Source organism: Kogia breviceps, chromosome 10 (assembly GCF_026419965.1).
Source record: "Kogia breviceps isolate mKogBre1 chromosome 10, mKogBre1 haplotype 1, whole genome shotgun sequence".
NCBI classification, from domain to species: Eukaryota; Metazoa; Chordata; class Mammalia; order Artiodactyla; family Physeteridae; genus Kogia; species Kogia breviceps.
Genome location: NC_081319.1, coordinates 8,160,291 through 8,173,872, shown reverse-complemented (window position 1 = coordinate 8,173,872; position 13,582 = coordinate 8,160,291). Strand labels below are relative to the sequence as shown.

The following is a 13,582-nucleotide window of genomic DNA, read 5'->3' as shown; positions in this document are numbered from 1 at the left end:
CATGGCAGCATTAGTCTTAAAAGCCAAAGAGCGGAAAAATCCAAATGCCCACCAGCCACCGAATGGACAGTGTAATAGATTTATATAATAGAATATGCTACAGCAACAAAAATTTTTTAAAAATCACAACTGTACACAAAAATATGGATAAATCTTATAAACATAATGTTGCAAAAAAATGAAATCAGAAGAATGCACAAGCTACTTATTATTCCATTTATATAAAGATAAAATATAGGCAAAAAAAGGCAAAATGAATATATGGTTTGAGAAGTCAAGAAGGTGGTCATCTGTGAGCATGAAGGTAGTAGTGATTGGGAGGGGGCTTCTGTGATGCTGGTAGTGATCTGAGTAGTGGTTACAAAGGCACTTTCCCTTTGCTTTGTGATAATTCACCAAACAATATATTTATAATTTGTGTACGTTTCTATTTGCATATTATGCTTTAGTTTTTTTTAAAATTAGGCAATTCCATCCATATGCTAATAACTGAAAAAACTCCAAAATTTGTGTGTGGTTAAATGGAAAGAACATACTATTAACAAACAAACTATATATTTTTGTGTATAATAATCTTAATAATCTAATGGTAACATTTATTCAATGCTGACTACGTGCTAAGGTACTATGCTAGGACTACATGCATTTTATCATTTATTCTGCTCAAAAACACTATGAAGTAGGTAGTATTATAACTCTTACTTTATGGGTGAGAAAACCGAGGTCAGATATAATAAGTAATTTGCCCATAGTCACCCAGTCACAAAGTTGCGAAACTAGGATTACAGGCCACGCTCTCTAGATCAACCTTCATCTTCATGAGAAGCTGGCAGCAGTGGTTGCCTCTGAGAAGGGGAGGGGGATGGAGAGACGGGCTGAGAGAGAGTCCGGCTTATCACAGGACACTCGAGGTACCTTCGGAAGGAATACATTTGCATATCTTACCTATTATCAAAAATGTATTAAAATTTTTTTCTGTGATTTATAACCACTAAGCCACACAAAACTGCTTTATCCAGAGGATAAACACTACTCATTGTTCAATGACTTTACCTGATTTAGGATGCAAAGCATCACACTGGGCATTGTACATGTGTACGAATTCTTGGTGCCTTTTAATGAGCTGTTGTTTATTTCCCTGAACAGACAATCCATGCTGCTTTAGCTTTTTCTTTAAATCTCTATCTGAGAGCAAGTTATATACAGTTTTGGGCAGCGGCTTCCTCTTGTGAACAGAGCTGAAAAGGGAGAAAAGAGATCACTGAGGTTTACTGTGAATTATCCAATGCTTTTCACGTAAAACAGTAATTTACCTTCTGACTCAATACCAAGGCGACTGGGAGAATAGCAGAACCATTAAGACAAAAACAGGAAAGAGAAGAAGGATTAAATTTACAAATAAAGTTGACAGTATTTTTCTGACAGTGATGCATCTGAAGTGGCAGTGGGACATTCAGATAGAGGGGTGTAGGTGGCAGCCAACACTTAGAGAAAGCTAGGTCTCAGAGAGAGGCCTGGCCTAAACATGCAGACCTGGGACTCATACAGAAGGCCTGTGGACTAAATGCTATGAGAAATTAGGGTCATACTTATGTGAACTTATTCTTCACCTCTTTAAAGCATGCTTTTCCTAAAATTTGCCCATGGTCTCCACAGAAATCTCTATAAAACGAGCTATCTCAGGTGATTAGAGTACAAATGCTATCGCGGGTCAGGCTATGGATTTAAGAATATCATCATATACAGCTTCTTTAAAACAATTTCTGATGCATAGCCAAAAATGTCCACTTAGGCCCAAGGCAATCGTTCTGCAAAAGCACTAGATGAAATAAAAGAAACCTTGTTGGGATGGTTAGCTTTACGCAACTCATTACACCAATGGAAAAAGAATTCAGAGAGTTGATGGGTAGGTAGTATTCTTGTGGGATCATCTTCAAAAGAACACAGCTGAAAACAACAGCAAGAAACACAGCACTGGGGGGCTTCCCTGGTGGCGCAGTGGTTGAGAAAAATCACAGAAGGTAGCAAGAGCTGAAAAACCTCTTGTAGGAGTTTATACAAGAACACTGTGAGGGATAATTCAGTAAGTCTGTGCCTAAAACATTTATTTTATTTTATTAAGGGTAGATGATAAAACTTATGACTGTGAAATTCTAATGGAAAATTACTGTTCACTGGCATTTACAATGAAAAGCACCAGCAGAAATCAACAATTTCTGTCATGAATTTTAAAATACGAAGCCTGATAAAATGTTTCCCAAAACATGAAAATGCTACTTACCTTTCTTCCATGATTTGGTGAAACAGGAATGCATTTAAGGGTCCTCAGAATCTGAGGACATCAAAAGGAACGATATTCTTTTTTTGTTTTTTTTCCGTTACACAGGCCTCTCACTGCTGTGGCCTCTCCCGTTGCAGGACACAAGCTCCGGACGCGCAGGCTCAGCGGCCACGGCTCACGGGCCCAGCCGCTCGGCGGCACGTGGGATCTTCCCGGACCGGGGAACGAACCCGCGTCCCCTGCATCGGCAGGCGGACTCTCAACCACTGCGCCACCAGGGAAGCCCAGGAAGTGTATTCTTTGAATCAACTCTGCTATGAATCTACATAGAATGGGTTAAGGGCTGTCATCCATATTAAAGAAGTGGCCTGTTGGGGTGTTGTGGAGAAAATTTTTTAAATGTCAGAGATTCTTTTATGTGACCAGACCCCAGGACCAGGAGGTAACTAAAGAGAAAGGTGGTTCAATGTCTCCCTAAGTGTATCTTCACAAACACTAGCTTTGCAAGATGAGCTATAAGGACAAAAGGTTTTAAGGTCAAATAAATTTAGGAGTTACTGGATTAAACAAAATCCAACAACTATGTTTGACAAAGGAATTCTCCGAGCCATCAATACACTAACCTGCACAGTGACTCTTTTCCCTAAGAGAGAGAGAAAGAGGGAGTGTGAATGCAGGGCTTCTAAACTGCGCTACAGAGTAACCGGCAGGATTGTAGTATCCCCCGGAGCCTGTCTGGAACCACGACTGGAATTTGAACTTAATTACACACAGAGGAGTACGTCTTCGGATCAACTGACAGAGCTAAGCGTGTTAGAAGAAATACAATGGATGCATCTAGAGAAACAGCAGTCCAAGCAAGTTTATCAGTGCTGATTCCTTACTCTTCAAGGAGAAAGTGCCCAGCTTCTATACTCGCAACTCACTCTTCAGGAAAAAACATTTCTAAAGAGAAAGGCAGGTCATTAGATTCTCGCGGCTTATGAGAAATAATCCAAGTCATGATCCAGCTTTACTCCAGATCTCGACTAACTAGGCAACCTAAAAATCTACATTTTATTCTCGTCAACAAACGTACCCACTAGGAGTGAGCACCGGGCACGCAGGGCCGCACAGGCATCTGTCGCAGGGGCCTGTGGAGGGACCTTCGGGGCCTGAAGGCCACTGTGGATCCGAGGCGGGGACGCAGAGGGCGGTCAGGGAGAGGAGCACAGTCCCCAAGCCCTCCAACTCCATTTTAATGGAACAGGGCCAATTTTCTCTATTTTATATGTTACGGTTCACTGTGCGTTTTCACTTGAAAAAAAGGGTCTGCTCAGGGAAAGAGGTTAACTATCAAGCTAAAAACAGGACAGTAAGAACTGTCAATTGGTGCCCACCACTGTAAATTAATAAAGCATCACTGTGCTTTGTATGTTAGCTTTTGTAAATTATAGCAGCCAGAGTTTGTCCCTCGGAACCTGCATTCACTCCAGACTTACTCGTAAAATCGAGTGACACCATTTTAGCTTTACTCACAGAAAAACAATAAAATAGTCCCGTCTTAGCGGCATGGTTTTTGGCACTCTTCCAAGTTCTTCCAAACAGACCAAACGTAAGAGCCAATCATTCTGTTCATTCCCACCTCCCGGATACGATTAGTTTCTTCAATTTCCGCCCTCTCCTTTCCAGATCTCGGAATATCACCTATTCTCTCCCTCTTCCATCCTGTTTCAGAAGAAGGGTTCCTTCTGCATGTCGAGGATAACTTCATTACTGGACTTTTGATCTCCTGTTCTTTATATCATCTGCTCTCTCCCTGGAGATAGTAGAAGGAAGGAGGCTAAAGGCTTATATAATTGCTATTTTAAAAACTAAAATCTTCCCTGATGTTGCTCCTTAATCCTTCCCCAAACTACCACCTCACCTCTCCTCTTCCCTTCATCACCAGACGCATCTAATTTGCGGCTTCTGCTTCATTATTATCTTCATTATCACTGATCCTTTAACACCCTGCAGGTTAACTTTGACCACCATCTGATTCCTAACTTACAACTTACATGTGTAACAACAGTGGCCTAGTTTAATAAACTATTGTGATTTTGATGTATAAGGAGAGGCAGAATAGTGTGAGGTTAGGTGCAGATACTGGGTTGACAACTTAGTTATCTCACCTGGGTAGCTGGCTGGGACACACACACACACACACACACACACACACACACACACACACACACACACACACACACTCTCTCTCTCTCACTCTCTCTCTCTCTCTCTCTCTCTCTCTCTCTCTCTCTCTCTCTCTCTCTCTCTCTCTCTCTCTCCCTCTCTCTCTTTACATTTCAAGCACACCGTTTTGAATCTGCCCCACAGACAAACTATACAACTGCAAGCTTCTACATATGCAAGAAGAGAGAAAACCACTGCCTTCAAAATGCAAGCCTACTGTTTGCATCCTTCCAGGACAAAAGGGTGTTAAGAGCAGAGAATTTGACTTTCATTCACCAGTGATTCACCAATGCTTTATAGAATGCCTGGCACACGGTTATGTGCTTAATAAGTATTTGTTGAATGAATCAATGATTCCATATTTTCTAAAAAAACAAAAAAGACAAAAAAAATACCCTTTTGTACCTTTTTTTCTTTTTAATTTTTACTGGAGTACAGTTGATTTACAATGTTGTGTTACTTTCAGGTGTCTTTTGTACCTTTTACTGTCATGTGTATACAGCATGTCATATGGATATAGTAATTAACTATTCAGAATTTTTGAAAAAGCTAGATTTTACAAATTTCAACTTCTGAGCTTCCTAAGAACCAAAAAAAGATTTGATGTGTTCTATATTCAGAGTCTAACCTTGCTTTCTTGGGCCAAGGGCTTTACGGTAGGTCTAAAATTCTAAGAGAAGAAAACAAGTTTAAAAAGAACTGAATTCTAAGTCACTAGTTTCTTGTTAAGTCAAATTTTATTAGCATATAATAAAGTTAATTATATTTGGCAAGGTGGGAGTTGAGGAAAGAACAAGGAGAGAGAATGGACAGTGAGCTCATATTTTATAAACCATAGGAGGCAACAAGCTAAAGTAGCACAACGGTTCTGCTGAACTTTCTTACCTTCTGAGGCTTTCTTTCTTCTCTTCACGTGATAAACAGCTGTCTAAGTGCTTATTAATGTGATTTTCTGGAATATGAACCCCACAAACAGGACAATCCACTGTATTTTTCAAAAAGAGAAAGAGATTTTATTATTTGTGGAAAGAGCAAAAATAATATAACCCAGCATCTTTCAGCAACTAAGATAAAGAAGAGAATCCAACCTTAATATGCACTTGGAAAAGCAGAAGAGAAAAAGGACACCTCAGGGCAGCAGGAGTAGCATAGACTGCTTACTGGGTAAGGACTACATTGTGGAAAGTCACATAACTAGAATCCTGTGCCTAGAGGAAGAGACTGCGAAGAAATTTGGAAATCTGTTTTTTAGAAAATGCTTTAGTTAAATCTTTTCTACCAAGGCGTGACGAAGCTATAAAACTAATATTAAGTTTGCTCATCTTAGGACCCATTCATCTTTAGCACCAAAGCAATCTTAACCACCTGAGTAAGATATACATGCCACAGGAGGAAGGTGAGGTGATGGTATGTACAGCTAGGGGCATGTGGGATCTTAGTTCCCTGACCAGGGATTGAACCCGGACCCTCGGCAGTGAGAGCACAGAGTCCTAACCACTGGGCCACCAGGGAAGTCCCAGCATTTTTTTTTTAACTGAAGTAGAGTTGATTCGCAATGTTGTGTTAGTTTCTTGTGCACAACAAAGTGATTCACTTATACATATATATAGATACATATATCTATTCTTTCTCATATTCTTCATTATGGTTTATTACAGGATACTGAATATAGTTCCCTGCGCTATATAGTAGGACCTTGTCGTTTATCTATTTTATATATAGCAGTTTGTATCTGCTAATCCCACACTCCTAATTTATCCCCCTCCCACTCCCTTTCCCCTTTGGCAAACATAAGTTTACTTTCTAAGTCTGTGAGTCTGTTTCTGTTTCGTAGATATGTTCATTTGTGTCATATTTTAGATTTCACATATAAGTGATATCATGGTATTTGTCTTTCTCTTTCTGGCTTGCTTTGCTTAGTATGATAATCTCTAGCTCTATGCATGTTGCTGCCAATGGCATTATTTCGTTCTTTTTTATGGCTGAGTAATATTCCACTGTATATATGCACCACATCTTCTTTATCCATTCATCTGTCAATGAACATTTAGGCTGTTTCAACGTCTTGGCTATTGTAAATAGTGCTGCTATGAACATACGGGTACATGTACCTTTTCGAATTATAGTTTTGTCTGGATATATGCCCAGGAGTGGGATTGTTGGATCATATCGTAACCCTATTTTTAGTTATTAAAGGAACCTCCATACTGTTTTCCTGAGTGGTTGCACCAATATACATTTCTGCCAACAATGTAGCAGTGTTCCCGCTTCTCCACACCCTCTCCAGCATTTGTTATTTGTAGACTTTTTGATGCCATCTGACCAGTGTGAGGTGGTACCTCATTGCAGTTTTGATTTGCATTTCTCTAATGATTAGCGACGTTGAGCAGCTTTTCATGTGCCTGTTGGCCATCTGTGTGTCTTCTTTGGAGAAATGTCTGTTTAGGTCTTCTGTCCATTTTTTGATTGGGTTTTGTTTCTTCATTATTGAGCTGCATGAGCTGTTCATGTATTTTGAAATTAAGCCCTTGTCAGTCACATCATTTGCAAACATTTTCTCCCATTCCACAGGTTGTCTTTTTGCTTTGTTTATGGTTTCCTTTGCTGTACAAAAGCTTTTAGGTTTGATTAGGCCCCATTTGTTTATTTTTGCTTTTATTTTATTTTATTTTGGGCCGCACCAGGCGGCTTGTGGGATCTTAGCTCCCCAACCAGGGATTGAACCCAGGCCCTCAGCAGTGGAAGCTCTGTGTCCTAACAATCGGACTGCCAGGAAATTCCCCTATTTTTACTTTTATTTCTATTGCTTTGGGAGACTAACCTAAGAAAACACTGGTATGATTTATGTCAGAGAATGTTTTGCCTATGTTCTCTTCTAAAAGTTTCATGGTGTCATGGCTTATATTTAAATCTTCAAGCCATTTTGAGTTTATTTTTGTGTATGGTGTGAGGGTTGTTCTAACTTCACTGATTTACATGTAGCTGTCTAGCTTTCCCAACACCACTTGCTGAAGACACTCTCTTTTCTCCATTCTATACTCCTGTTTCCTTTGCTGACGATTAATTGAGACTGTCAGCATTTTTAAGCAATAAACCATTTTTTAATAAAGGTGTGTATATTGTTTTTGTAGACATAATGCTATGGCACACTTAACAGACTACAGTATAGTGTAAATATAACTTTTATATGCACTGGGAAACAAAAAAATTCGTGACTCACTATATTGTGATATTTGCTTTACTGCAGTGGTTTGGAACCAAACCCGCAATTTTCTTTGAGGTATGCCTATACCAGTACAGGGTTAAAATGTGGAAACACAATCATTCTGAAACTGTTTGACGGAGTTAAGGGACCTGTGGAGGTATCTCAGGGCCTAGAGGCCACCATGGCTAACAGGCAGGGATGCGGGGGAGCTCACGTGGAGAAGCACAATCCCCAGACCCTCCAAATCCACGTTAATGGAGTAAGGCCAACTTTATCCACTTTGTACGTTATAGTTCACTGCAAGATTTCGCTTGGAAAAAAGGTTCTGCTACAGGGAAAATGCTATCAACTTAAAAACATATAATAAGAACTGGCAATTAATTAAAAAACCTGAAAAAGATAAGATATCCTAAGAAATGTTAGTAAAAAATTCACATAGCCATATGAAATTTAAACACTCGAGTACTAATAAACTAATTTCCACCTAAGTTTAGTAACCACTAAGAGCTCTGCACTGTGTGCGGTATGGGCGTACCCAAAATATCCAAGACAGAGTTTCTCCCTAAAAGGTGCTCTGAATTTCACTGGCAAGAAGACATGGAAACAAGAGGATAAACAAGCTGACCTCGTCATCAAAAAGTTAAGCAAACTATACATAAAACAGTCCAGAAAACAAGTGCTGTAATACTTCAGTAACGTGAGAAACCAATACTATGTAACATAACCGAAGAATGGTTAGACCTGGATAGAGTCTGGAAAGGTGGAACAGGGTTGGCAGACATTTTTAGCAAAGGGGCAGGTAGTAAACATTTTAGGCTTTGGGGGCCAGATGGTCTCTGTCACAGCCAATAAACCATGGCGCATAGCATGAAAGCAGCCATAGACAACAGGTAAACAAATGGATATGACTGTGTTCCAGTGAAGCCTTGTTTACAAACACGGGTGACAAGCCAAATCTGGCCTGCAGGTTGTACTTTTCCAATCCCCGAGTGTTTTCAAGGAATATTGGGGAGATCAGCTTGGCTATGGCAGAAGGATTTTGAGAGGGAGAGGTGACAAATAACGTCAGACAGCTAGGGGAGTGGTCAAACGGTCTAAGGCTACAAATGACACTCAAAACAGCTTGGAAGTGTTCCAGTGCTGCTATCTTAAGATAAAATGAGCTCTTTAAGGTTAAACTGGAACTGATATAAAGGATGAGGGGGCAATGAAAAGCTGAAAAACAGAAAGGTATGCCATACGTGAAGTACGAACTAATTAAAACGGATTCACTTTTCCAGCCATCAGCCTGAATTCCTATTCTATGAGGCAGAAAGAGAACACATCTGGAAGCACTGGCTACATCCATCTCCGAGGCTGTTATGAGATGAAAGCGGGTTTGCCCTTTCCCATTCCTTCCCCCTCAAAAATTCTGCTTACGTATTATGTCATGTGGGATGAGAAGATTTCTCTTAAGTAAGAAAACAAACATGTGAAAATAATTTCCTACCTTTAGTAACTTGTTTCAAGGCTGATGTAGAGGGTGTCTCAGGAACACTAGCATCTGAGAAACCTGGAGCTGACTTTTCTACGGAAGGTGTCCCTCTGGTCTTTGCAGAAGAGCTCAGCTCTTTTTGAGGGCTGAATTTGCTTTCATTCTCTTTTATCAACAACTCTGACACAGAACCACCAGCTTCTCTAATCAAGAAATTCTCCATTAGCATGCTTTCTTGCTTTAATGAATGTCTGAAGGCTACAGAAGTATGCACTTTGGCAGCAAGGTTCTTTGAAGAGGAGGAAGCAGAAGAGATGGGTGGTGACTCTAAGGCAAACTGCAACAGATGATTCCTTGAAGCACAGAAAACATCACAGTTAATTAAGACCGCAACTTCTGTATACATAATAACCTAACTGACATAAGCTGTGTTCTCAACACTTGTTTCTACGAAACATAGAACTTACTCTATAATGACGACAAAACCAGTGTTTCTTCTAGACTAAAATACAAAGCAATAAATCTGATTTTAAAAGCAGTTCATTTGGGCTTCCCTGGTGGTGCAGTGGTTTACAGTCCGCCTGCCGATGCAGGGGACATGGGTTTGTGCCCCAGTCCAGGAGGATCCCACATGCCGCGGAGCGGCTAGGCCTGTGAGCCATGGCCGCTGAGCCTGCACGTCCGGAGCTTGTGCTCCGCAACAGGAGAGGCCACAATAGTGAGAGGCCTGTGTACCGCAATAAAAAAAAAAAAAAAAAAAAAAAAAAAAGGAGTTCATCTGTCTATAAAAGATAATGGGAGGACTTCAGATTCTGGTCACAAAGAATAGCTCATATGAGACTTACTCTCCAACCATAAATAATGTTAAATCTAAACAGAACATATAAAACTATCTGTAAGCATGGACTATAGCCAACATGGGTGGAAGGAACAGAGATCAGAGCTCTGGGCAAAGATCACTAGGACTGGAGGGACAGGGTGCTGGGCAGGAAGCAGCCAAAGAATACCCTAAATGAATTCTATTCCCATTGAAAATATTCTTCCAAAATGAAAGCAAAATACATTCTCAAGCAAACAAAAGCTAAGAGAATTCCTCACCAACAGATAAGAATTACTACAAGAACTGTTCTTCAGCTTAAGGAAAATAATCGTAGATGGAAGCACAAGAAAATGTCAGCAAGGCTCGAGGAAAGGTAAATATGTGGTTAAATTCAAGAGTATTGACTTTTAAAAAGTACTAGCAATGGCTTGTGGAATTTATAACATACATGGAAGTAAAATAACTCTAACATAGCAAAAAAGAGGCATTAAAATAATGCAAAAATATTATAAAATTCTTGCATTGTTCAGGACATGATGTAAGTACTAATTTATGGTTAGTACTATAATACGTTAAAGATGTATTTTGTAATTTGTTCAGTAAAGACTAAAAAGAGCAACACTAAGAATAATGCAAAAATTTGAGATAAAATAATGAAAAGTCAAAAAAAGGACAGGAAAGGAATAATTTTTTATAAAGAACAAATGGACAAAGAGAAAACAGAGAGCAAGGTGGTAAACTGTAATTAAATGTAATGAATACAGAATCCAGTTAAAACACAAAGCTTATCAGACTGGATTAAAAAATAAGATGCAACTATATACTGTTTAAAAGAAAACACTTTAAATATAAAGACCCAGGAAGATTGGGAAAAAAAGGATGGGAAAAGATGTACCATGCACACACTAACCAAAAGAAAACTGGTGTGGCAATATAGTGAGTCTTTTTAATAAATGGGGCTGGAGCAAATGAGTATCTGCTGAGAAAAAAATGAATCCTGACGCTTACCTCCATCATACCTAAAAATTAACTTGAATAGGTTCATAGGCCTACCTATAAAAGCTAAAACCACAATTCTAAGAAAACATATGAAAAAATCTTTATGACCTGAGGTAGGCAAAGATTTCTTAGGCAGGATTAAAAAAAAGTTATAATCATTTTATAAAAAAGAGGAAGAGACACAGAAAGAGTGAGATTTGAAAGAAAGAAAAAGAGAGAGACAATAGACTGGACTTCAAAATTAAAATGTCTGTTCATCAAATAACACCCTTAGAAAATGAAAAGGCAAGCTATAGACAGGAAGGAAAATATACTTGACCAAAATACATAAAGAACCACTAATCAAGAAGAAAAAGACAAACAATGCAATTTTTTAAAATTGGGTAAGAAACCAGCACACTTCACCAAAGATAAAAAGAAGAGTCCATAAGCACATGAAAAGGTACACTAGTCATCAGGAAATGTAAATTAAACCACCATGAGTTACCATTTCACACCCAATAGAATGCTTACAACTAAAAGGACTAACAGTACCAAATATTAACCAGGATGTGGAGCAACTGAAATTCACAGTGGTCCAATCCAATTCCTTATAAAGTTCAATATACATCTGCCCTATAAGCCTGCAATTCCATTCCTGGATGTATACCCAAAAGAATGAAAATAGATGCCTACACAAAGACTGCACACAAATGTTCACAGGAGCTTTTACAATACTAGCCATAAATTGGAAACAATTCAAATTCATCAATAGAGGTATAGATAAGCACACTGTGCGTATTCATACAATGGATACTATTCAGCAGTAAAGAAGAAAATACCGACACAAGCAATAACATAGGCAAATAACAGAAATAGTAGGTGAAGCAAAAGAAGAGAATAAACGTATACTATATGATTCCACTTACATGAAGTTTAAGAACAATGTATCATGATCGAAACCCAAATGGTCTATGGGCGTGGGCCTGACTAGAAGCAGAATAAAGAAGCCATGGTAGGGAAATGCTCCATATCTTGACTATGATGCTAATGACACAGATGTATGATTATCAGAATTCAATGATCAAAATTCAAACTTACTGTATGTATTTCATTATATGTACATTTTACCACAGTTGTAAAAAATCAAGAAATAGTAAAAATAAAAACAGTAACAATAATTTTTTAAAATCTCACTGATATACTTATGAGAAAGACCAGGAATAGCAACTGTTGGTGAGGCCATGGAGCACCTGGAACTCTCATACTTCACGGTAGAAATGTAATTGTTTTAACCATTTGGAAACTAGCTTTAAAGATACCAGCAAATAAATGAATGCCTACTCTCTGACCTAGCAACTACACTTCCAGATATATGCCAAAAGAAAGACATGCCAAAAGATATGTACCAGAATGTTCACAGCAGTAGTATTCATAATAGACAAAAACCAGAAACAGCCCAAATGTCTATCAATATGGAACCAGGGAAAAAATAATCCATATACTATCATTTGAAATCAAAAGATCCAGAAAAAGACCAAATGCTTACCACAATGACATATTTTTTTGTTGAATTTCCCTTTCTCTGTTGGCCTGAAGTCAAAAAAACTACTCTATTAACACTCATACCACCTCGGGGTTAGTTACTTCACTGGGCAGGAAATAATACGAAAAGAAAAAAGCAGTAAATACCTTATTCTACTTTACAGTTTTACAGAAATCCACAAAACCTCTATTTACAACAAGATAACCACCTGCTTTATATCATATTTAATTGCCAGTCATAATCTGAATGCTTTGATGCTTTTAAATATGTCCTTAGACGAACAGGCATATCTACCATTTTCAACATTACTATTAAATATTTTTAAATGAATAATCAAGGGTTGAGAGAGGGTGAGAAGATGTGTAGAAGATCAAGAACGTCCATAAGCTGATAAATGTTTAAGGAAGGTGATGTGTACCTGAGGGTCATTACACCATGTTCTCTATTTTTATATATATTTGAACTTTTCCACAATAAAAAGTTTGAAAGTGAATAAATAAAAGCTACAGTGGGAGAAAGGTTAAAAAAAAATTCAGGATCTTCATCTTTGCGAGGAAAGAGAAATAAAGTAAAAGTAGAGAACCACAATCGTTAAGTCTCTTTTTCTTCTAGGATGTGGATTTGGTACAAAGAAGGTTCTAAGAAAAGCTTTCATCTCATTATGACAAAGTGAAAGACACACTCTCCAACTAATGGATAAACCTGTCACTGATAAATCACCTCCAAGCTGCTACACAAGTATACCTTTTCAGCTAAGTGTCTACCCTAGCGATAACTCCTTTTTGCTTTTATTCACGATTCAGATGAATTTTAGTCTTCCAATTTGATCTCTTACTTCAACACATGCCAATAAAGAATGTGGCAGACAGTTGCACAACTGCAATAATAAAATTATGCCCCATGCTAAAATTAAAATTCATTAGCTTCTTCAGGTGCCTGCTAATCTCAGCAGTGTAAATATAATAGAGAACAAAATAGTTTCTGTCCTCATGAAGTTTACACTATAGTAAGGGAAGAGAAAATAGACACCCACAACATATGTGAAAATTACTATGAAAAAAAAAGGA

At 38.4% G+C, this 13,582-nt stretch overlaps 1 protein-coding gene across 3 annotated transcripts in view; it reads right to left on the bottom strand.

Annotated features, from left to right (window-relative positions):
* RAD18 (RAD18 E3 ubiquitin protein ligase) overlaps positions 1 to 13,582 on the bottom strand; it is a 110,268-nt gene that overhangs the window by 65,147 nt on the left and 31,539 nt on the right. For all 3 annotated transcript variants that reach the window (XM_067043565.1, XM_059077742.2, XM_059077745.2), the window contains 3 exons: positions 9,187 to 9,524; positions 5,378 to 5,477; positions 1,054 to 1,238 (listed from right to left, as the gene is read on the bottom strand). In XM_067043565.1, the coding sequence (XP_066899666.1) occupies positions 1,054 to 1,238; positions 5,378 to 5,477; positions 9,187 to 9,524 (623 nt within the window). The remainder of the gene's footprint in view (positions 1 to 1,053; positions 1,239 to 5,377; positions 5,478 to 9,186; positions 9,525 to 13,582) is intronic.